This window comes from Carassius gibelio, chromosome B8 (assembly GCF_023724105.1).
Source record: "Carassius gibelio isolate Cgi1373 ecotype wild population from Czech Republic chromosome B8, carGib1.2-hapl.c, whole genome shotgun sequence".
NCBI classification, from domain to species: Eukaryota; Metazoa; Chordata; class Actinopteri; order Cypriniformes; family Cyprinidae; genus Carassius; species Carassius gibelio.
In genome coordinates, this window is record NC_068403.1 from 11,050,058 (window position 1) to 11,075,271 (window position 25,214).

The 25,214-nt window shown below is 37.5% G+C and overlaps 2 protein-coding genes across 4 annotated transcripts in view; one reads left to right on the plus strand and one right to left on the minus strand.

Annotated features, from left to right (window-relative positions):
* LOC127963903 (F-BAR domain only protein 1) overlaps positions 1–14,246 on the plus strand; it is a 35,836-nt gene extending 21,590 nt beyond the window's left edge. Inside the window, exons 8-27 of the mRNA XM_052563999.1 lie at positions 1,021–1,119; positions 1,288–1,384; positions 1,585–1,702; positions 2,039–2,063; positions 3,085–3,145; positions 4,225–4,409; positions 5,028–5,052; positions 5,177–5,233; positions 5,890–5,941; positions 7,110–7,228; positions 7,528–8,490; positions 8,993–9,099; positions 9,812–9,926; positions 10,317–10,428; positions 10,523–10,678; positions 10,766–10,898; positions 11,730–11,926; positions 12,042–12,106; positions 12,725–12,892; positions 13,836–14,246. Coding sequence (XP_052419959.1) covers positions 1,021–1,119; positions 1,288–1,384; positions 1,585–1,702; positions 2,039–2,063; positions 3,085–3,145; positions 4,225–4,409; positions 5,028–5,052; positions 5,177–5,233; positions 5,890–5,941; positions 7,110–7,228; positions 7,528–8,490; positions 8,993–9,099; positions 9,812–9,926; positions 10,317–10,428; positions 10,523–10,678; positions 10,766–10,898; positions 11,730–11,926; positions 12,042–12,106; positions 12,725–12,892; positions 13,836–13,864 — 2,883 coding nt within the window. The 3' untranslated portion in view covers positions 13,865–14,246. The remainder of the gene's footprint in view (positions 1–1,020; positions 1,120–1,287; positions 1,385–1,584; positions 1,703–2,038; positions 2,064–3,084; positions 3,146–4,224; positions 4,410–5,027; positions 5,053–5,176; positions 5,234–5,889; positions 5,942–7,109; positions 7,229–7,527; positions 8,491–8,992; positions 9,100–9,811; positions 9,927–10,316; positions 10,429–10,522; positions 10,679–10,765; positions 10,899–11,729; positions 11,927–12,041; positions 12,107–12,724; positions 12,893–13,835) is intronic.
* Positions 14,247–14,279: 33 nt separating this feature from the next.
* Positions 14,280–25,214, minus strand: part of LOC127963905 (DNA-binding protein RFX2) — a 34,268-nt gene continuing 23,333 nt past the window's right edge. For all 3 annotated transcript variants that reach the window (XM_052564002.1, XM_052564000.1, XM_052564001.1), the window contains 10 exons: positions 24,386–24,507; positions 24,159–24,271; positions 19,856–19,968; positions 18,784–18,941; positions 18,570–18,667; positions 17,615–17,764; positions 17,314–17,522; positions 16,987–17,140; positions 16,072–16,114; positions 14,280–15,969 (listed from right to left, as the gene is read on the minus strand). In XM_052564002.1, the coding sequence (XP_052419962.1) occupies positions 15,860–15,969; positions 16,072–16,114; positions 16,987–17,140; positions 17,314–17,522; positions 17,615–17,764; positions 18,570–18,667; positions 18,784–18,941; positions 19,856–19,968; positions 24,159–24,271; positions 24,386–24,507 (1,270 nt within the window). In that variant the 3' untranslated portion in view covers positions 14,280–15,859. The remainder of the gene's footprint in view (positions 15,970–16,071; positions 16,115–16,986; positions 17,141–17,313; positions 17,523–17,614; positions 17,765–18,569; positions 18,668–18,783; positions 18,942–19,855; positions 19,969–24,158; positions 24,272–24,385; positions 24,508–25,214) is intronic.

The window sequence follows — 25,214 nt, forward strand, 5'->3', positions numbered from 1 at the left end:
TGTTCTCATAATCTCGACCTTCAAAGCAATTTTTACTGTATTACAGTGAGCTCAATAAAGCAATGTAAAGTTACCATGGCTACAAGGGCCATTAAAGCAGTCTGTTTGACAAAATGATTGCATGCTTACGGTCTATTTCTGCCTGGTGTCGACCTGCAAGTATGAACAATTTGAGAGCAAAGAAAGGATGAATCAGTAAAATGTAAGAATCCTGACATCACTCTGAGACCAACTCATGTCAAGTCTGGATATCCCTCAATTAGGGCATCAACAATAATCTTTCAATTATAGAGGCTGATCACTACTAAATGCTAGGGCCACTACTGCAAAGATTCAGATATAAGGTCTTGATTTACTAAGATCCCAAATAAAAGTTGTGCAGTCTAATAAAATTCTTTTCAGCTCCATTTCTTGAATTGTCATCAATGTCAGAATGTCAGAAAATATCCAGATTTTGCACACTTATTTTTCCCATGTGTATTCAGTAGAGTAGCCCTAATTCTTTAAATTTCTGTTGTTAATAATTCCAAACAGGATTATCTTAACAATTCTAGGATGTAAAAAACTGTAAGGCATAAAAAGTCAAATATCGAAACAACATTCAGAAGATTTTTGGCTTAATTTTGAAAAAAAAATGTTTTATTACATAAACATATGTTTTACAACTTAACTGTCTTTAAAATATATATCATATCTGTTTTTCTTTTATTTCTATTATATATTTATTAACCATTTCAGAGCAATTAGAAGGTTAAGGCCACACCATATTGTAAATATTCACGATATACTGTAACACTACTGTTCAGAAGTTTGAGGAGATTGACTCTTATTAAGCAAGAATGCATAAAATCAATGTAAAATAATTACATTGTCACCAAATTGTTTGGTAAATAAATGTAGCCTTGTTGAGTACAAAAGAAAAACATTTTAAAAGTCTTACCTACTGCAAACTTTTAAACAGTACTATTGGTCAGTAGAAGTAAATATCTTCTCTTTACATTTGTTCTTCTACATCTGCAGAAATTTCAGGACATTGAGGAGGCTCATTTACGTCAGATGAAACTACTGCTCAAAGCGTATTCACACTCCATTGAAGACACACATGTACAGGTTGGGCAGGTACGGCTCACTCTGGGGATTTTACCTTCTCCTATATTCTTTTTAGAATCCTATAATTGTGATGAAAGTCTTATAAAGACGAATCACCCCTCTGGCTCAGAGTTGTTTTGGTCAATGTGGTCTCGATTAGATGTGCTTGATAAAAAATCTTTGTTCTGTCTCCTTCAGGTCCATGAGGAATTCAAGCAGAACGTGGAGAACATTGGCATTGAGAACCTCATTCAGAAGTTTACAGAGCAGAAGGGAACAGGGAAGGAGAGACCAGGTGAGTCACAGAAAGATAAAACACTTTCTGATTTCCCCAGATATTGCATTTCTGGTTTATTGGATAGCAATCCATAGAAAATCATTCTTCTGAAAAATACAAGGTTTTATAGTTTGTCATATTGTCCTTTCAAATGTACTGCACATCTCCGAACCTTCCTTAAACTTCTGTTTGTGTGTGTGTGTGTTTGTGTGGACAAGGTCCAGTAGGGTTTGAGGAATATCTGTCCCCACTAGTATCTGAGAACAGTAAAAAGAGTCGAGCTAAAGCCTTCAGGATCCCTGGACTGGGGAAGAAAGACAAGGAACCAGATTCAACGTGAGTCATGCAATCATATGAAACACAACACATTTAAAGGGATAGTTCACCCAAAAATTCTGTCTTTAATTACTCATCCTCATGATGTTCCAGACCTGTTGGTTCATCTTCAGAACACAAATTAGGTGTTTTCTATGAAATTGGAGAGCTTTCTGACCCTGCATAGATGGCAACACTAGGTTTGGAATGACATGAGGTTGGGTAATTAATGGCAGAATTTTCATTTTTGGGTGAACTATCCCTTTAATGTTCTAGATCAGGAAAGCAATCAAAATGACCAATTCTTCTTATATACTGTATGGATTTTCATACCTCTTCTGTTTTTTTGTCCTCTAGGGATTCAGCTGTGGCAGATGCATTTGTGAGTTTACACACACACACACACACACACACCCTCTCTTTGCTGAATTGATTTTACACTGAGAACAGGTGATCGTGTGTGTGTGTGTGTGTGTGTGTGTGTGTGGTTACTGGTCTTGTATCATCAGCTGTACTTGATTAAACTTCTGTGATCTTATCTCAAACCAGTTGTTAGTTTACTAGCACACATATGTATGAAGACCATAGACCCTATACTAGTGAGAACATCTCGAAGCCAGAGATGTGCTTATATTTTATTTATTGGAATTGAGTTTTTCATATGAACAATTTCATTTCATTTTAATATGTACATCACTAAAAGCAATGATCATTTGCGATTCGATGAGTGAATCAGATGTTGATTAAATGTTCTGATTTAGCGATTCAGACCTGTAACTCCTAAACCTGGATGTCTTTGGAATGATTCATCAACAGAACTGGCTTATATTTGTTTGTTGTTGAATCAAACTGCACTGATTATGCTGAATTCAATTTGATTTTGACTCAAAAGAACCAGTTCCAGAACCAGTAACACCGTTCTATATACTTTATTTGGGGAGGTTATTGTAAACTTCTGATTACAAATTTGTAATAGCTAAGTAAACCCTCCTCCAGAAGTAAACAGAAACATGCTGTCCAACAGAATGCAGACTCTTTCTACACAGACTTCTGTGTGTATACACTGCAAGACAGAGTGACGTGTTTGGCAAGGTCTGTTTACCTCATTAAGCTATATTTAACTGTGGCAATACCCGGGGCGTTTAATGAATGTGTGATAGCCTACTGACTGCCAATATCCTTCAAAAACACACACGTGTTTAGGGCTCTTACGTAAGACATCAGGCCGCTACTAACTCTCCTAAAACAGCGGCACTATTTTAAATGAGCCATGGCAACAGCATTAGCGTCTTTATGAGTGTAAAACAGACCACATCCAGGTTACAGAGCGCTCTGTCAGCTGATGTCATGTGCTTTTAAATGTTGTTTCTTATTGTGAGCTTGTGCTGTCTGTTTGTGTGTAGAACTCGCCCCTCGAAGTGGACGACGAGGGATTTGTGATACGTGCAGATGTCAACCAGAATGATATCCTTCAGAATAAGCCATCAGGAGTGCATTCAGTGTGTGTGTGTGTGTGTGTGTGTGTGTGTGTGTGTGTGCAGAACTGTGTATGCACGTACAGTCAGAGATTGCTAGCTTCAGTTCATTTTAATATAGTTCTATTATCAGCATAACAGTTTAACATGAAATTAATATGAATTTCAAAATGTCTTGGTATTGAGTTTGTCTCTCTTTTGCTGTGATGACAGCTGGACCTCCACAAGTTTGTGTAAAACCTGAAAATTGTTTGATCCAGCATGATTTGACAATCATCAAAAGAGCATCTTGTACTGCAGTGGAAGCAAAAACATCTGTACAAAATTCACTAGTTTTCTTTTTTGATGAATGACCTAGAATCAGAATCTTGAAGATTTTTCATTTGTCCTAAGAATTTTTTTTAAACGACTGAAAATACCAAAGCTTTCTGAAATCCTAAAGTTTCTTTTCAGGTTGATTTTGAACTTGGCCTCAGGCTTTTGAACCCTACTGTAGATATTTAAGGATTGAGAAGGATATCCTCAGCACTACAACAAACAATTTTGCCTAAACTTATTTTTACTCTCATAGCTCATCCACATGGTCTAAAGCAGAGGGTGAGGAGAGAGATTTATTTGCCTTCTTTGTTTACTTTTTATTATTATTTTCTGCAGTACTGTCTTCACACCATCAAAAGTATCACGTACAGATATAAAGGAAGTTATTGTGTAGACGTGTGGTTTGATAAGGCAGGACAGAGACTTCTATTTTTTGATAATGGACAGTGATGGATTTGCTGTCTACTTTCCAATAACAATTTCTCCCCAAATCCCCCGTGATGAAGATCTGTTTTCATTCTGAGGTTCCTGAGAATTGAAGCTCATCATGAAGAGTGTTTAAGGATATGAAACTCGGTAGACTTCCTAAATAGGCTGGTTATTTTTGGCACCTCATCACAGTCTGTAGGCTGTTCAGAACAGCTGTGTTTTGTGTTTGCACTCTGTGTGTGTTTTCTTTGTAACTGTGTTCAAATACATATGCATCCTGCATCGTGTCTGGATTTGCTCCTTAACTGCATTGCTCTCTACGTTGTGCTGCTGAGGAGAAGGAAGGGAATTTTTACTCCAGCGACTCGGATTTCGATGATGACGAGCCCAAGAAGTTTCACATCAAGATCCGTCCGGTTGCCAACAGTAACCGTAGCAACTCAGCAGCCAATGAATTGGAGCTGAAGGCCACGGTGGGGGCGTTGACCTTGCCCCCTAACAGAGCGGTAAGATGTGGGGGGGGGTTTAATCTTTAATAGCTAAAATTAGACCGATGCAAATAATGGTAATTTAATAGTAATTATAGTATTAGTCAAATAATAGTGACATTGTCTCGCTATACTCCCATTATTTGACATTTTAGTTTCAGAATAAATGAATAAACAGATGAACGGAACACATAAACAGACTAACTAAACCACTCTAATCTGATTGGTTGCAACTTCTGTGAGCCAGGATTTTGCCTGTTTGTCTGTAAACTGTTTGTCTGCTAAAATGCGCTCTAGAGCAAAAACGAATGACTGTATTCGCCAAAGGCTTCAGATTTTAGTGTAATCCAATCTTTGAAAAATAGTGTTTTTTTGTCTGTGTCTAGTTTATTCAGAAAATCCCCACGTAAACAGTATTTTAAAACAAAGTGATTATTCAGTGGGAAGAGAATAAAGTCCATGACTGCTGTCATATTAGTTGGCTAGAAAATAAATAAGATGCAGCAAAAGCACAACATTTTTTTGAAATTTAACAATATACTCTCTCATTTTAAAAGTGTTGTTAAAAATATGGTGCACAACATTGATTAAATTTTATTTTTTATGACTCTTCCTTTCATTCATCCCATTCTGTAGGTGTCAGTAAAGAAGCAGCTCTCACGTAAGTTAACTTGTATTTCCCTCCTTATCTCAGACTATATTGTATTATGTATATTATGTCATTACGTTACTTGTATATCATGCTAGTGTGAATATTTATCATGTGTCACTTTTCTCCATTACAGGAAACTCCAGTTCAGCAGGTCGCTCTGAAGGGGAAGGGGAAAGTGTTCCCCAGAGAGGTCGGTCACACTCCGCTGACCACTTCTGTACTCATTCAGAGTTGCATTATAGATCATTCATTTTTCAGTTCTCATGCACTGTTCCTGCGACTAATTCCAACAAGCCATCTCAAATGGCCACAATCACACACACAATGTCCATCCTCCTCCTCTGTCCACATTAATAGATGCCATTATCCCACAAGCTGCATCTGACACCTTTATCACAGCAATCTGCCATCCAGCTGACCTGGGATCAGTGTCATAACTGCACCCGATCTCAGGTCAGCTGAATTGCTGTAATTACAGTCTCAGATTGAGCTCTATTTTTATATCGTGGGTTTTGAGAGTAATAGCGAAAGTGGAAGCCATTTGGTGTGTGTAAGTGGTTTGAAGAGAATGGTTTTAGGCTGCTTTCCTCCCAGGCTCACTATTACTCAAATTGCTTAATTGCAGACATTTATCACATCGATTAATTATTTGATTAACTTTGTGATTAAAAATGTGTATTTTTTTATTCAGTAATAATATACTGTGCTATTATATGCTATATGTTAATTATTATTGGTGTGTTATCCCTATAATTGGATAAAAAAATATCTGCTAAATGACCCTTTATTATATTATTGTATGATATTGCTATATTGTGCAGTAGGGTAATGATTGTTGTTCTGCAGATGGAGAACAGGAGGGTCTGCGCAGATCCACGTCCAGTCCAGATCACAGCAGGTACAGAGAGATTATTCACACAGTATAATCACTGAAAGCTTTAACTTCCAAAAATGCAGATTTAAATGCATAAATGCTAAATGCTGAATGTTGGTCTCAACCCAAACCCACACCACTGGTTGAGTCAGAAGTAAACATGTTGTAAAGATACACTGAACAAAAATGATAAATTTAATCAATATTTTAATACTTTTTCAAATTATTTAAATTAAACAGTGTTTTATTAGATTATTTAAAGTAGATTAAAGTAGATTATAAACACTACCATTTAACAGTTTACAGTCTGTAATGTTTTTTATGTTTTTATAAGAAGATTCTTATGCTCACCGAAGCTGCATTTATTTGATCAAATGTACAGTAAAACGGTTATAAATATTGTGAAATACCACTGCAATTTAAAATAACTAGTTTATATTTCAGTATATTTAAAAATATTCACATAATAGCAAAGCAAAAATTTCAGCAGCTATTATTCCAGTCTTCTAGCCATGTTTCGACTGTCGAGCTTAAACCGTGCGTGCTAGTGCGTGCTAGGGCCAGTCGCGTTTCCACTGTCACTTCCGGGGCTTGATCGTGCCTCGTCAGGGCTTCCTCGGGGCCAACGGCCAGGGTTTTTTGGCTTGAAGAAAACCTTGGGCCAAAGCGGGCCAGCTGGGGCTACAGGAGGGGTTATGAACAAAGGCGGAGTTTCTCCGTGTCTGGAGAGATCAGCGATGCAGATCATTTCAGGAAGATAACAGCTTTAACACCAGTATTAAAGACTTTTTAAAATAAGTTGAGCTAAAAACTCACTCTTAGTCAGCAGCGAGTGTTTGAAATAACTTGATCCGATGTGGATTATAATCAACATACAAGGCAGAAATATTTATAAGCGATGCAAAAGACTATGCACGCTAAACATTATTAACGTTACCATAGTAAACATGGTAAAAATGACCGCTTGAAGAAATCATATGTCAGCTTCTTATTCTCTTCTATTAAGAATATCTCTTTGGGTTTGAGACTTCAGTCTTTGCAACTTTAGGGATCTTATCTATTCACGAACAGCTTGTAACACTCCAAAAAGAGATGAAAACTTGAAATCGCATCATATAACCCTTTTAATGGCCTCAGTTTCTCCTAGGTTTACTTCTTCACCCACTCAGTTTCCCTCCTCTCATCTCTGCAGGCTGAGTTCCACAGCATCGGGATCGGACGCTCTGTTTGGACCTCCTCTGGAGTCGACCTTTAAGTCCCACAGCTTTGCTGGCAGACAGCATCTCCAGAGCTCCTTCGCTGCGTCTGAATGTAAATCTCCAGCAGCACACCACCCCCGAGCACATTTCCGTGAGAGATGAGAATCGACTGGACGAGCTATCCTCTTAGAGCATTTTAGAAAATGGAGAATTAAAAGCTTTAAAAGTGTGCATTACCATATTCTAAGAATGAATTGATTTGCTTTGTCAGAACTGCTTGCGTAGGCATTAAAGCATGCAAAGTGGAATGTGAATTATGTTTCTGCAGTCAGCCTTTTCCTCATCAAGTATGTTGCTTTTTCAAGAAGTTTCTATTCTGATCAGTAATAGACTTTTCTTTATGTTTGGCAGATGCAGCATTCTCTTCTGATTCATCCTCTCCTGAGAATGTGGAGGATTCTGGACTGGATTCGCCTTCCCATCAGCCCCTTGGGGCTTCCCCAGAGCCCACCGGTTGGGCAGCCTGGCCATCCACTCAATCTCAATCTAAAGACTCTGTAAACGTGAGCCGATCGTCTGACCCCTTCCTCGCTGCGTTCCGCGACCCCTCCCCCGGTCGATCTCCACTTCCGCAGGACGACGCCACAAATGCCTGGCCTTCCAATCTACATTCTCCACGTGCCCCAACCGACGTCGAGCCCACCACCTTCAGCTTCCCGGCCTTCTCCCACAGCCTGGCGTCTTCAGAACTGGACCCCTCTGTGTGGAGCTGTAAACACATTCCTCCAGAAGACCCCTTCCTGGATGCTTTCCAACGCTCCGCCCCCAAGGACAACCTGCCTCTACCTGATGCCTGGGCCCCGCCTCCCCCTCGGCCCACCAGAGACAGCAGGGGCATGGAAGGCCGCACCGATCCCTTTTCCATCTCTCTGAAGGAGACTAAAACTCTCCCTCCCCCATCCTCCTCTCGCAAAGACCGAGACCGAAAGAGAGAACGTAGCGTCCCACCTCGAGAGTCCCAAGATGATCCTTTCGCTATTACTATGATCGGTAGTCCAACGCACCAATCGTCGCTGGCGGCGCAGGCAGCTGCACAAGGCAGAGCCAATAGTAATAGGCCGGTGCCGAGTCCTAACCCCGCCCCCAGTTCTCAGCCGAAGAAAGAGCTGGTGCACTGGAACTCGGTGCATAACCCTTTCAGTGAGGGCACTACAAATAACACTGTCACACATGAGTCCATCAGAAAACAGAGATCTTTTAATGATGAGCCTCGTAGAAACGGACCACGACTCACACGGCATTCTGGGCCACAGGAGGACCTCTGCTTCTCTACAGACAAGGACCAGAACTTTCTGGATATTAACACACAACCAGGTATTGTAGACTAGTGTGTGACTAATATGGTGTTTTAATGACTTACATACTGGACAATATAATGGCAATATACAATGGCATCAAAACATGTAGACACAATTACCCCTTACTTAAAAAATGTCCCCGTAACATAGTTTTGAACCACACACAAAGTGTATCCATTAGCAAGATCCATTTGATGCACCAATGAATCAGTCAGAACAATTAAATGATTTATTTCCAACTCAGTATTTATGAATCAGACATTTCTAGCTTTCACTTGAATAGTCAAATGTCAGTGAATCTTTCAGTGAATTTTCTGAAGATTTAAACATAGCATACATGGTGCTCTTTTGCATGTATTATATTGATATTATTAAAAGTGGCCAAGATCATTTTCAGATTGTTTTGTTCCATGGAAAAAAGTCTGTTGTGTTTGGAATGACATGAGGGTAAAGAAATGATGACAGAATTGTCATGTTTGGATTCTTTCTCTTCCCTCTCGTCTGTCTCTTTCTCTCAGTCTCCCAGCATGGTTTCAGGCAGGACAGCACTGAGCGTCTGGCATTGGCTCCCCCTCGCTCGGTTCGGTCCAAGCGCTCCTCAGGCAGACTCAGTGGCTGTGAGCGGGTAAATGCTCCACAGACTTTATGACACCAACTATCCAACCAGCACACTTAAACTTCTTTAAAAGCTTATAAACAAATCCCTCAATCGGGCTCTGCTGCGGCCTCCTTCATTCATCTCTTGTTTTATGAGATGCGGTTTCTCTAATGTGGTCCTTCAGATTGCTCCCTTGACTTCAGCTTTAAATTTACACCACTACTGAGAATCCACATCAAGCTTTTAATTGCTGTATACTGTAAGGTAACAAATAATATTACAGTACATATAGAAACAGGCCTCTGGCAATTTGTCCAGCCACAAAACACTAGCTTTCCATCCACACAAGGAGAAAATCTATTGAAAATAGAGAGTTGATATATACTGTATCATGGATGTGAACTTTTCTCTTTTCGTCTAACATCAATGTTGTTTTAGTTTCAAATGAATGGAGAAAGTAAGAGAATACGGGAAAGTGTATAATTTTTTTTTTTTTAATTCAAAATATATATTTCAAGTAGTCTTCCAATTAATATGAGGTAATAAAACTGCATTTATAATATAATATGTAAATAATAATAAAAATAATATATTGTAAATGTTTATATTAAGAATGTTATACTGTATAAATTAGAATTTCATTTTAGTATAGCATTCTACACTATAGCATACAGAAGAAAGAACCGTAAATCCTCTGTTCATAATTTAGATTTTGGCCTTTTCCTGTGTCGTGTCTCAGTCTAGGTCCCTGTGCTCGTCTCCTCTGCCTGAACCCAGTCCCCCCCTCACCTCCTCATCCTCCTCCAGTCCCAGCGAATGGGGGGTGCAGAACCGCGGTCCCAGCCCAGCCCGAGGTGACCCGAGACACTCCTATTTTCCTAACCACCCACATTATCACAGAACTTAATCATAAATTACACCGACATACAGCCCGAGGAGCTCTGCTGTAATTTTATTATGCTAATCCAATGTACACATAAGCACATTTACGGAGGGGACAGTCAGGAACTGTCCTATCGCTATTTCTGTCCAATAGCCCACAGGCATGTATCTAATATAGAGGAAGCATCTCCCAAGCCCTGTGTGGTATTCATTTATTTAATCCACCTTCCACAAAATCTCAGAAATGACAGCAGCAAATGAAGTTTCAAAGGTTACATATGTGTCAAGTTTTTGTCGTAATTAGCAGTTAGAAAGCATGTTGTTGACATTTCTAATGATAATGTTGAACTGTGATCCTGCAGGTTTGTCTCGAGGGCCCAGTCCCATTTCTCTGAGCACTCAGGAGTCCTGGCCCGTCGCCGCAGCCATCACAGAGTACATCAACGCCTTCTTCAAAGGAGGAGAACACAACCGGTCCGTCTGAGCTTCTTTCACCCCATCTGGAGGACAGAGACTTTTATCACACTGTTGCTCCAACTTAAAGTGATTCGCTGTGTGTCTGTTTCAGCTGTCTGGTTAAGATCACCGGTGACCTCACTATGTCCTTTCCTGCTGGCATCATTCGCATTTTCACTGCCAACCCCAACGCACCAGTATTAAGCTTCAGATTGGTGAACATCTCTCGAGTGGACCACTTCTTACCCAACCAGAAGTTACTCTACAGGTATGACGCTCTTGAACACTAAAACTGACCTGGACTGGGCTCAATACAAGCTCTATGGACAGCATCTTTGGTCTTTTGTACCTGCAGCGACCCGTCACAGAGTGACCGGGACACCAAGGATTTCTGGTTTAACATGCCGGCCTTGACACTCCACCTGCAGAGAGAGGCAGAGCTCAACCCGCAGGCCTCCTATTACAATGTGGCTCTGCTAAAATACCAGGTCAGTCAACACAAACCTAATGAGTGCTTGAATTACAATATGACCCGCTTTCAAAATAAAACATGCCACCAAAATTCATTTTCACTCTTTGGCAAAAACCTTGGTTATTGTGATTGAGGCCAATTTGATACTGTTAAATATTGTTTTAATAGTGCTCTTGCAAAGTTTTAGTCAATTATTATTATTTTTTTTTTTTGCTATAACACCATACAAATTATTATTTAAACAGCTTTACAGCTCAAATAATGTTGAAGTCACTAAAGAATTAGTGTATACTATTTTTCCAAAGTTTGGGTTCAATAAGATTGTTTTTTTTTTATATATACTTCTTTTCAGCAATGAATAATTTTATTCAGCAAGGATGCATTCAGTTGATCTTAAGTGACAGACTTGCATTGTTAAAAAAAAAAAAGTTAAAACTCAATATTGTAATTTTTACTGTATTTTAATTAAATAAATGCAGCTTTGCTGAGCATAAGTGACTTCAAACTCAAAAACATTAACAATCTTACCAACCCTAAAGTGTAGAAGTGCTTGTATACAATTATTAACATTGTATCAGATGGTATAAACAGTGTGCATGCTTGTCTAAAATTACAAGCTTCCAGTTTATGCTTTTAAATCCTGCCTAAATTGGCCATCATTTTTTCCATTATTAGTTATTCCATTATAAGTGTCCTGGAAAGACATTGACTAAATGAAGACTAATTTATATTTTCTTATTCTTTTCTGTTGACTGGGCTTAACTTGCATTGAACTCAGAATATTCCTTTTATGGATGACATCTTAGAAAAGGTTAATTGGAGTTTTTTTGAATGAACTCTGTCCTAGGCGTCCTCTCAGGATCCAGGTTGTGCGCCCCTCCTGCTGTCGGCCGAGTGTCAGCGCAGTGGAACAGTGACCCGTGTGTCTCTGGATTACCACTGCTGTCCCGCAACCGCTCCCTTCACCCAGCTGACCTCTGTACAAGTGCTGCTGCCCCTCGATCACACCGCCACCGACCTGCAGTGCCAGCCGCCCGCTTCCTGGTGAGAAGCAGTGTGTGTGACTGACTGGCATTAATAACACAGTACTGGGAAGAAAGTGAAGTGAATATGTGATGAGAGATGAAGAGAACCAGTTTTATTTGTTGTTGTTTCACAGGAACACAGAGGAAAGACGACTTCTATGGAAATTGTCCAATCTCTCTCCAACCAATCACAGTAAAGGTCAGTGCTGCCACCAGCTGTTCATCCTCACCTTTCTCTTTGAGCGCTTATTCCTGATTCATATTTAAGGGGAATTCTTTTAAACCCACCCTCATGTCATTAAAAATATTAATAGCGTTATTTATTCCACAAAATGAAAATTCTTAAGAAAAAAAAAAAAAAATATATATATATATATATATATATATACATACAGTGGGTAAAGAAAGTATTCATACCCCCTTCAATTTTTCACTCTTTGTTATATTGCGACCATTTGCTAAAATCATTTAAGTAATTTTTTTTCCCTCATTAATGTACACACAGTACCCCATATTGACAGAAAAACACAGAATTGTTGACATTTTTGCAGATTTATTAAAAAAGAAAAACGGAAATATCACCTGGTCCTAAGTATTCAGACCCTTTGCTCAGTATTTTGTAAAAGCACCCTTTTGATTGAATAGTCAGTTTTTTTGGGAAAGATGCAACAAGTTGGAACATTTTGGAAGCAACATATTTATTATAAAGTTGCCACCTTTAGGATATTCTGAGATCCTTTTATTTCCAAAGGCTCTTGCACATATGTGACCTGAACTCATGAGCATGATTCTGTGAATGTGTGTTTCTGGGTCTCAGGGTCTGGCACGCTGTGTGCCAGTTGGCAGTGCCTGGAGGTGCCCCGCGGTCCTCCCCCGAGCCTGGCTGTGCAGTTCGTGGGATCGGGGGCGTCTCTCTCAGGCCTGGACGTGGAGCTGGTGGGCAGCCGCTACCGCATGTCCCTGGTGAAGAAGAGGTTCGCCACAGGTGGGGGCAAGACCTACTTTTTGTCCCTCATAAGCAGCTCATTTCCTCAGTCAGATATCTCGTTGTCAGGTGGTTGCTAGGATGTTCTCTAGATGGTTGCTTTTTGCTCGAATTCAAAATAGGTTTCTATGATATCCTAGTAAAGACATGGTTTCGCTCCCTCCAGCAGTTTGTAGTTTGTCCATGTTAGTGTCACCGTAAACCAACAAGCTCAGCTTTTCTCAGATGTATTTTATTCCATAACGTACATACATAACGTTCCTTTTTTTCTTCTGTAACTCAAACAGTGCGTTCCATGTTCCAGTCAAAGCATCTGTAAAATGCATAAATGTAAATATTTAGCTATTCAAGTGTAAATTGCAAAAATTCAGTGGGGAAGAGGATTATATTAGTTTCTGATAAAATGTATCAATATTTGAAATATGTCTGTTCAGCTTGACATTAACCTAAATGTCATTTTAGTAGCGGATACTATTAGTTTTTATTTAAAATGTTTTTATTTTTACTTTTTCAGTTTTAATTTTAATTTTAAAGTAATTTTGTGATTTTTAGTTAAGTGTCGAAATAGTATTTATTTTTATTTAAACTAAATGAAAATGAAAATGTTTCTAGCTGAAATGTGTTTGTGTGCGTTTTTGTTTATAATTCATGTTTATTATTTTAGTTAACATTTATTTTTTCAAGTAATAATGTCATAACCATCAATGCTTTAAAAAAAAAAAAAAAATTAAATGGCTATATAAAATTCTGGCTATAAAAAAAACTTGACTAAATTTATGATATGCTTTTAAATCTATGAAAACAACAGATATTAATGTTATGACATTAGGATATTTTAAAACCGACCCATTTTTGCTGTGTTTTCTTGAAATAGCAATCAAGACAGATATAATAACAGTATGATGTCACCAGAGAACTAATGTTGATCTCTATTATTTTACAGGAAAATACATGGCTGGCTGTTCTTTGTGAGCACTTCCACAGAGGCACAACGTTTGCACTTTTTAACCCCCCTGGACTGCTGGAACTGTCCACATGCTACAGCCCTGGAGAGGAGAGATCATATTGTATATACTGTGTGATGTGGGAAAATTGCTAATACCCATGATGCATTGCTCTAGGTCAAGTATGCCCTTGAATAAGGGACCACAACCAGCCTCTACTTTTATTTGTATAGAATTGTTTGTTCAGTGCGCAAGCCACACATTTATTTCAAGTTTGAAGAACTGGATGTACATTTCTTTTCATTTTTAGTGCAAATTTGTGAACGAGTAAGATATATAATGCATATAAAGTTCTGATATTTACAGGATGTATGTATGTGGAGTATTCAAGAAAGCTTTAATATGGAAAACGAGTCTGTGTCAGTCATTACACAACAAGCAAGTGGCTTACACAAATTTATTACACTTTTTACCAGTACAAAATACAGTCGAACTAAGCAGTTGAGGCTAAATAAAGAATTTTTTTAAAGACACAAAAATAAGGTATCAATATAGTAGTGAGAAGAATTGCATTTACCTCCATAAAAATAATCCATAGCAAGAAGCTTTAAAACGGCCTTAAAAAAAACTGATGAGCAAATTCCCTTTCGAAAAGCACACAACAGGCAGAGAACCATGACAGGCGTTAAAGTACAGAGCCTGACACTCACAACCAACCACAGTGAGAAAAAACTAAAACACAAAGCTAGTAGAAATGAATTTTGTCTTTGTAAAATCGCAGAGAGGGACATGTAGGGCATCCATTACGGGCCGCTACCAGGCACCAGAAAAGATCCCGACCGGGTTCAGCACAACATCGTCAAAAACAATTACAAACGGATCCTGAAAACGACATCGCTCCTGAAAACATTTCCAGCTTTATGTCCGTTTCCATTACAAGCGTGAAAACTAAAACATCAGATGTACAGCACCAGGTGATGAGGCATATTCTGTTACGGGACGTGTCTATTCGGGGTTCTCTACTTCTAGAAAAAAGCTTTTAGCTATCTTGTCGCCTTTTACGTTCTTTTTGCAATAACATTTACACAATATCTACTTAAATATGTAAAGGAAGTTCTTTTAATCGTTCTTCAAAAATAAAAAAGCTTGTATGTATGTTACACAAGAACTATTCACAAGCTGTCGAGTGCACACTCACTTCCAGTTACTTCCGCAGGCCTCGTGTACAGACGCACGCTCACACACAGGTACGTTCAATAGATCAAGTCGACTAGGCTCTTTTTAACCACTGCAAACATCTAAGAACTCGTCAAGTAACTACAAAACTAGAGCAGAAAGTTTCACGAACCAGTTTTGATGGGTTCATCCGAAACGGAGCCATCTCCATCAATACAGTAGGTGTATGTACATCCCGAAGCGTTCGAACGAGAACGGGCCGCTTTCAGAGTCCAATAATCTCGGAATCGTATTAAAAGTTAGACATTCATTCGTTAGAACTACAAACGGTTGAGGTATAGACTAGGCATCTCATATGGCCGGGGTTTATCTACAAAACGGCATTGAAAAGGCTTGGCATGTGCAGCAGGTTTGGGGGCGACGGGCGGGCAGCTTTGGGGTCAGCAGGTTGCATCTACGCCTGAGGAAACAGCCGAGGCAGAAAGTCTAAAATGTGACCATCTTTAAAAGGTGCTTTAGACATCTGAGGTTCTGAGACGATACATTCATTCTGTTGTTAGAGGCACGGCTGAGGGAACGACAGAACGAGAGAAAATCAAAGAGAAAGAGAGAGACAGGTTTGCTCTAGTGTTTCTTTTCTCATCTAAGGCACTGAAAGAAGACTATGGCACATGAAGAGACATCACAAAACCAGCACGTTCTTGTTTCACAGTCGCAGAAAACCTAAAGGCGAGCGGGAGACACACACACTGACCCTAAACAGACCTACGTACTCCTCGAGATACAGAAAAACCTCACAGGTAAGTGTTCTCTTGACCACCGGCAGCTGTTTGAGGTGGTCCTGCTCTTAGATCTCCTGCAGGGAGGGACTGATCTCGATTCGCTCTCTCTTCACCGCCGGCTCGCTCATGCTCGACATGTCTCCGTCACTGGCCAGATCGTCTGAGAAGGAGGCGTCTGGGAGAGGAAAAGAGAGAAGGATGTTGGATACAGTGCAGATGAACCATAAAAAAAAAAAAGAGACAGAAACTTGGTTTGGGTTGGCATCACATTCGTTACCTTTTTCCATGAGTGATGGCATCATCGAGCTGAGGTCACTGAACTGAAAATGTGAAGACGACAACAAATGATAAAACAACACCATATTTTTATGCTAGATTTTTATATTTAATTACATTTTAGAAACATTTAAATGTAAATACGGGAAAAACATTTTTTTTAATAAATGTTAAATAAATTCAATATTGGACGAAAATTTCCACCACAACCAACAATTTTACCACTAACAAATGTTTCCCAAAAGTTAGTGTAATTCTTATCCAGAAAGACAAAAGTGTAAGGTAAATATTACTTCTGAGCAGAATTTTTTCATTATATAATAATAATAATTAATAAAGATTTTATATATATATATATATATATATATATATATATAGAGAGAGAGAGAGAGAGAGAGAGAGAGAGAGAGAGAGAGAGAGAGAGAGAATTTATATTACAAGATGATTATAACTTAATAAATATTAAAATGTAAAACTTTTATATTATTATTAATACCATTACTATTAGGATGGGTGGATATAATTAATATATCATTAATAATTTAGATTAACTGTATAGACAGATGGATGCATGTATGGATGGATAGATAGATCATAATAAATTTAACCATTATAATTATTTTATCAATGTATGTATATAGTAGAAAAAAATCTACTGATAATAATGTAATTCTCTGCTTTTAGTTTATGTTTAATACTAGTTGTAAAAACAGCCTCAGCTAAAGTTCTGAGTTCTATTCTGCTGACGCGTGTATACAGTATATGCTCTTGGACACTGTTATTTAAATAAACTCCTTAAAACAAACTTTTCACACCCGCAATATTTTCTTTTCATAAAGAGCCACGGAGCCAAAAGAAACGCCTGCATGTGCTCCACTCGAAACACAAGCGGTGAGATCAGATCAGATCTCCTCACCTCCCCCATGACGGCGATGGGCGTCTCTCCAGTAGCCATGGCGACACGGTGTTCCACCAAATAGAACATGTATTCATCATAGAGCAGGCGGATGAGGTGGAAGGAGCCGAAGCTGGCGGCCGAGCGCAGAGTCAGATCTCTGATCACCATGGAGCTGAAACCACAGCCACAGAGAGTTTCATTACAAACTACCACAACAAAACCACCACCAGACGCAGATCTCTTCAGAAGATCACGTAATCAAACCCAAACAAACTGATCGGAAATAAGTGCTTTGGAAATACTGCACTATTCAAGTAAAAGGAGTACTTCTAGAAAGCCTTGTACCTGTAGAAGGACCACTTGAGCAGGAACTGGCGTGCGGCGCGGGGGAAGCTGGTACTGCCCTCAAAGGGCTTCAGCACCTGGTTGACCACGTTATCCAGCCAGACGGCCCACTGATCCAGAGAGCTCTGCTGCTGCAGGGTCACCTTAAAGTCCTGCTCCAAACGCTGGACGACGCTCTCGTCACACTGGCACACCCAGGACGCCTGCTCCTGTGACAAACACACACACGCAGAGTGAGCTGAACAGATCCATGAACCCGAGACAGGAAGTCAAAGGACGGCGTGTGATGAGAGAGGCAGACCTGCACGTTAGCAAAGTCCACTCTGTTGAGGTCGCTGAGCATCTGGTTGATCTGGGACGTGTTCTGCAGGACGGCTCGCGCTGCCTGGGCCAGGTGATTCAGAGAGGTGTAGCGGCGCAGGGTCTGTGCAAACGCACTCACTACTCCTGCCTGCTCAGGGGACAATAAAACATTGGGAGCATTAACACAAATATATCTAAACCTCACATCCTCCAAGATTACACTTTCATATTGTCACAGGCATAAACCACAAGCATACATATTATTTCATATACACTACTGTACAATATATTTAGAAAGATACTTTATTGGTACACTTTGGGCACCTTAGTACAAATTGAGCATCGTTTAAATGCCACAGCCTACATGAGTATAGTTATCGACCACATCCATCCATTTATGACTACAGTGTACCCTTCTGATGGCTACTCCCAGCAGGATAATATATATATATATATATATATATATATATATATATATATATATATATATATATATATATATATATATATATATATATATATATATATATATATATATATATATATATATATATATATATCCTATATTCCTTTTTTTTATATAATATTATGTATATATATATGTGTGTGTGTGTGTGTGTATTTATGTTTTTCATTTAATTTTATTTTTAATTATTTCAAAGAATTTTAACAGGATATTAGTTTTTTTTACTGTATTGCAAAATTCACATAATTCGTGGGGAAAAAATCTGGAATATAATTATCATAGAACTTTAGAAAAGTATTTAAAAAATAAATTTTAGAACTTCTGAAACTGAAAAAAATATACATTTTTTAATTGCATTTTCAAAACATTTTTTATTTTACATTTTTTCTTTCTTTTTTCTTTTTTTACAACTTCTGCTCTCTTTGAATTGTGTCTGATTTAGAGAACACTTTTCAGCAAATGCATCCTTTCAGAAACACACACATACCTTAGTGCGGACAATCTCCTGTGGGTAGTCACTCATGGCTGAGGTCAGCCACCCCTCCAGACTCTTAGCGAAGTTTCTGATAGCTTGAGTGAGGGTGCCTGAAGGATCATATTTCCCATCAGTCATGCACTCAATCATTCTGCTTCCAGTACAGCAGCAACACTGCCCACAGGAACAGGTCACAGTAAGAGTGTGTATATGTATAAATACTAACTGGGAACAGGCCGCAGTACATCAGGGATGAGGATCTCCACCAGTGACTGATACAGGATGTGATCACAGCTCCTCATCCACTGTTTGATTGGTTCATATTTACACAGAGCGATCAGCTTCTCTCTGGGGAATCCTCTGATGTCCTCCACATCCTCTTCACTGCACAATACACAATATACATCTTTGAGTCAATATATATATATACACACACACACACACACACACACACACACATTGATTAATGCAATCCTTTAAATCATATATAAATCATATACACACACATATTCCAAAGAAGGCCTCAATGGTTCATTCAAAAGGTGCAGTACCTATACTACAGTTCAAAAGTTTTTGCATAGTTTTTTTTAATTTTTATTATTTATTAATTTATCTTATTTTATATATTTACATTTTATTTTTTAAGAAATTATTATTTTTTATTCAGCGAGGATGCATTAAACGGACAGTAAAGTACAATCTAAGTCAAACAGTAAAGACATTTATAATGCTAAAATAGATTTACATTTCAAACTAATGTTGCTGTTTTGAAATCCTGATATAAAAAAAAAACACTGAAAGATAAAAGGCTGCAAAACAGTTTTCAACATTGATAATAATAAGAAATGTTTATTTGGCCTATTAGAATATTTCTGAAGGACCGTGTCACAAGGAAGACTGGTTTCCCATCATAAAGGACATTTTAAAATATTAAAATAGAAAACAGTTATTTTAAATTATAATACAATTTCACAAAATTACTTTTTTACTGTATTTTTATGTAATAAATGCAACATTGGTGAACATAAGAGACTTTCAAACACAAACAATCTTACCAACGGCTAACATTTGAATGGTGGTGCAGGTTATGAATATTTCAGAGGAGATCAAAACTTCAATATATATACACATACATAATATGTACACACAAACATATATATATATAAAACTAAAGAAATCTCCAAGATTTTTTAGGATTCTACTTATTCCAGGACTGAAAAATCACCATTTAAAACCTTTCTAGACATTTTCATGTTTTCCATGACTGGAACCTGTGAAGGTTTACAGGAATACAGCACCTGTTATGAATGGTAGTGGCTCCGTCACTTGATGGCGCTGTTGAATACCAAAAGGTCTGCCATAGCTTCTCTATGAGATGGAACTGCAAGTTCATGACTACATCCAGAGTAGCCTGACAGAGAGAAATCAACTTTAAATGCAAAGTTTGAACATGCTTCCATGCATAAAATCATTCAAACACAAAACTATTTCCACCAGATACTCTAAATGCACATCTGACATTAAATACCTCTTTAAACCCTGGCAAAACAAATAATGTCAGAACAAAAACACAGATACTTGATGACTTTTTTGTGGCTTTAAGAATATCTTAAGAAGCTTCCATGTAAGTTATAACACCAGTGAAATGAGCATGCTCCTTCATTCGGGGTGTCTTTTGTGTTTCCTATTGGCATAGATAAGCAGATCATCTCAAGTACGGCCCACTCACGGCATCACGATCCACCTCACAGTCTAAATCATGTAAACAGCAGCAGTCATTCACATGGCATTCCTCCTTCTTATATTAACTATTTAATTGTTATACAACACAAACAACATGCAAAAACTCATCGTATATTGAGTTTTATGTCCAAAAAAGGAAGTTCAGTCTGTGTGGTGCGGAAGGTATTTTAGCAAACTGTGTCAAGCAGAAACAAAAAGTAGATGTTGGTGCTTTATCAGAGAGCAGAAGTGAGAGTGTGGTGAGTTCAGAGTGGGTTTGTCTCAGTGATTCACACTCGGCTCTCAGATTCTCCTCCACTCTTGTATCCAGTTACACAGACCCCCCCCCCCCCCCCCCCTCCTCCTCCTCTCGCCGGTCACATGCTATGTTTTGGCTTCCACAGCCAGGTCACCATGGCAACCTTGTTTACCGTTGCCCCGGCAACAGTTCAAACACAGCACTCCATAACAAAAAGAGAGAAAATTCCCTACCGGACAAACAAGCTTTCTTACCTTAGTTGAAAGAGGGGAAAAGCACTACAGTCCTGCTTCTAAAGGACAAGTAAATGATTTTTATAGAGTTTTGGATTTGTGGACTCTGAAAGTCTGGTTTATAAACTTAGTCAATTCAGGCAGCACCAAAGGCGTACAAATGTGATTTCCTGTCATGTATCAGCAATGTTGTTGTTCTGCTTCTACTTAACGTTACCAGCTTGAAGTAAGGGTGGGCGATATGACCAAAATCTTATATCACGATGAGTAATTTTATTTCACAATAACTAATATATATATATATATATATATATATATATATATATATATATATATATATATATATATAAATATATATATATATGTGTGTGTGTGTGTGTGTGTGTGTGTGTGTGTGTGTGTAAGCTATTTTTGACCATATCAAATTTGGATTCTCTAAATCCAAATCTCTAGTGCCACAGCTTTTCCAAAATTAAAATGTCTATATGCTAATAACTTTTGAACTGCAAGTCAGAAAATGAAAATTGACTATTTTTCCTCTGAACCCTTGGCTCATGCCAAGTCGAATGAACTCCAAAAATAAAAATGTCGCTATTTTGAAATGTTTGTAAAAACCTTTTTTGAACTCTTCCTAGACTTTGAAGTTGATTCATCAAAACATTGTCAAATAATGTGCAAAACAATTTTGATGAAAAGCGCGCAAAAATTAATGTGAGGCTATATCTCCGCAACGGTTTGGCGTATTAAGACCAAACTTGGTATGTGTTAAAACAAGCATGAGGCCACCTGCAGTGTTTCACAAAACTGGTATCTTTAGATTCAGTGGAGCATGCAGAGTTTCCCATATCAGCCAATTTGGGCAACGGCCATTTTGAGTTTTGTCATAAAATGCTATAATTTACAAACGTATTGACGTATCGTTACGAAACTCGCTATGCATCTTCAGTTTGGGTTTGTTGTGGTAAAAAGTTATAAAGGAATTTCTAAAAATGATAATAATAACTTTTGCACACATTAGCCTATTGTAATGAGACTGATGTTGACAGATTCCGTGGATTATGCAGAGAACGTCGATACCCATTTAGCCAAAATCACCATTTTAATTCAAGTTGCAAACCTACTTTTTCGAACTCCTCCTAGACCATTAGTCCAATTTTCACCAAATTTGACTCGGATCATCTTCAGGCCTCATTAACAAATTTGTGGAAAAGATGCCAAAATGCATCTGAGGCTGTATCTCTGAAAGCTTTGACATATTTACACTGAACTTTGTATGTGCCATTTTCAAATCACACTGACTATGGCACTTCAATTTGGTAACAGCGCCACCTATTGATTAAGAGTAATAAACCATTAATTAAATATTAATGATTACATTTCCAGAAATGCTATTAACTTTCATTGCATTGACTTATTGTAATGAAACTGGTCTCAAAATATTCCTTGGCGTATGCCGACAACACCAAAAATTCCAGAGTAAACTGAACTTCCTGTACGCCATTTTGATTTATGTTGAAAACATACTTTTTTTTTTTTTTAACTCCTCTTCAATTGTTGGTCTGATTTTCACCAAACTAGAGTCAGATGATCTTCATACTGTGCTAATAAAGCTAATAACACCAAACTTTGTATCTGCCATTGTCACTAATATTGACTATGCCACATTAATTTAGTAACAGCGCCACTTATTGGTTAAAAGTGATAAGCCAATCAATCATATTACTAGTTGTTGCATTTATGATGATTCAGCCATTTTGACTAAAATGATCTTAAAATGGTATTAATCACTTAAGCCCCATTCACACCAAGAATGATAACTATAGATATATATATAAAGATAACGATATTAGCGTCCACACCAGCGAATGATATCGTCTGTTTATTCTGAGCGCACGTGCATCTGCCGCTTTAAATCCTCGAGCTCCTTTATAGCAGGGTGGATTCTGATTGGATGTCAATGTTTGTATTGTTCATTAGCTGGAAAAAAAATTATTCTGAAAATGATTCCAACGATACCGTTTCTCTATGCCTTTATCGTTATAGTTGTAGTGTGGACTCTGCTATTCTTTAATATTGAGAACAATTTTTAGAACTATATCTTTATCGTTATCTTTATAGTTATCGTGCTTGATGTGAACGCGCCTTTATTCCTGCATTTGGTCTGAAGCTTGCTTCTGTAGTGCTTGGCCTCATAATTTCTGATTGCAACTATATTTATTGTTGTTGTTGCTGTTGTTGATATTATATACACTACCATTTAAAACCTTTGGTGTTGGTAAGCTTTTTACATTTTTTTTTAATTTTTTTTTGTTCTCAAGAAGTGAAATATTTTTACAATTCAAAATAACTATTCAACTGTATAACTATTCTTTTAGTCCATTCCTGTCACATGATCCCTCAGAAATCATGCTGATTCAGTGCTCAACATTGTCAGGATTGTTTAATGAACAGAAAGTTCAAATGAACCATTTATTTTAAATAAAAATAATCTGTAACATTATAAATGCCTGTACTTTAACTTACGATCAATTTCATGTATCCTTTCTGAAGTATTAACTTCTTTTTTTACCTATTAACACCAAAGTTTTGAACAGTAGTGTATTAATAATTTATCATTAATTTCTGTCTCTGTATTAAATAAACACAGACACAGTCCTGCTGGGTTTCTAGCAAACCTTTAGACTGTTCTCAAGTTATTAAAATCTTTACAAATAACAAAATAGAATTAAATTACCATAAAATGTCAAAATTAATAAATTTATAATGAAATATAATGCAGTTAACAAATTAACTTAAACAGAGACTGTGACACATAACAGAAGACATTCACAGGCTATGAAAGAACATTGTTCATACAAGGTCATTCTCTAAGAGATGTTGCAGGTGCTTTGTTTTGCTTGTCCTAGCTTCCAGTAAGAACAAGGCTCACATTCATGGTGGAAAACATGTGATACAATGTTGCAAGAAAACTGGCTTGGATAGATTAGTGTAACTATTTGCTGTGGTACATTTAATTCCTAATTCTTATTCTTATAATGTTATTCTTTAACATTCCTATTATTCAATAATCATACAGTACATTCTTATGTACTGATATGATATGTACTCTCACTCATGCGGCTTCATTCGTTTACACATATACGTTCATTATTTATTTTTACTTTCACACTATTTTCAAATTATTAAATGGTTTACATTAAGAAAGAGTTTATCTCTGCTAGGCTTTGTGTTTCACTTACTAAAGATAGATGTTAAGGAGTTAATTCCTTTCTATGAAAACTGTGAAGCTCTTCCTTCCATTGGGAGCTTTGCATGATTGCATCATCACACTCTTTTTGTCTTGACTAAAAAAAACGAAAAAAAAAATTCCACAACAGTGTGCAGTACCTCACAGTGAATCCTGTAGTTGCTCTGTAGTTTTTTCACATCGTTTATGCTGATTGGCTCAGGCAGAGAGCCCACATCAGGAGAAGGGAAGGGGGGCAGGACGTGAGACACATCTGCCAAAACATACCCAAAACTTGCTCACTTAAGATTTTGTGTTCATTTATTCTAACGATTTTGATGTGATTGTATGTTAATTCAAATCAAGTGTATAAAATCTTATCATGTACCAATGTACTGCTGGTGGTGCTGGCTCTGTGCCGCCACACTCTGCTCAGGGGTGCTGGACGAGTGCTGGGAACCGCTGTTCAGACTGTCCCCCATCCCATCCATCTTGTGAAAGGGCTTAAACCTGGATACAGGAAATAACAACAGGAAGAATAAATGTAGAATTCGCTACTGGGGATTATAGAGGATATGACTAAGAGAGAGACAGAAGACCATTTTCCATCTGGGTGCAGAGCCAGTGTTCAATATAAAGCTGTTCTGTGCATTTCCAAATGCAAAATAAACAAATCAAAAGTGGTTCTGACAAATAAATCTGATAGTTTTGATAACAACTCGACATAATTTTTTTTTTATTTTTTAGATGAAATCATGCATGAATTAGAAATTAAAATAATAGAAACAGAATTAATTCATTATAAATGTAAATGAAATTTCACTATTGCCTCAATTTAATTATGAAATTATTTCCAAAGTTAAAATAAGCTCAACTCATTTCTGGGTTGTAATTTTAGTATTACAGAGTATACAGTAAAAATATCATGTTGAGACACTATTCAGAATTCAGAATATTTAGAATTCTTTTTTTTAATATATATATATATATATATATATATATATATATATATATATATATATATATATATATATATATATATAGTTTCTGTTTTCATTTCCAGTTCTTTGAAGGTTTTAGTAATTTAGCTGTTTTAAAAAAATTATCTATATAATATTTATTTATTTAGAATTGTAACTTTAGCACATTCAATTTTAATGAAAACTGAAATGCTGATTTTGGTAACTAACTGATGGCAAAGAAGAAGCGACTGGGAT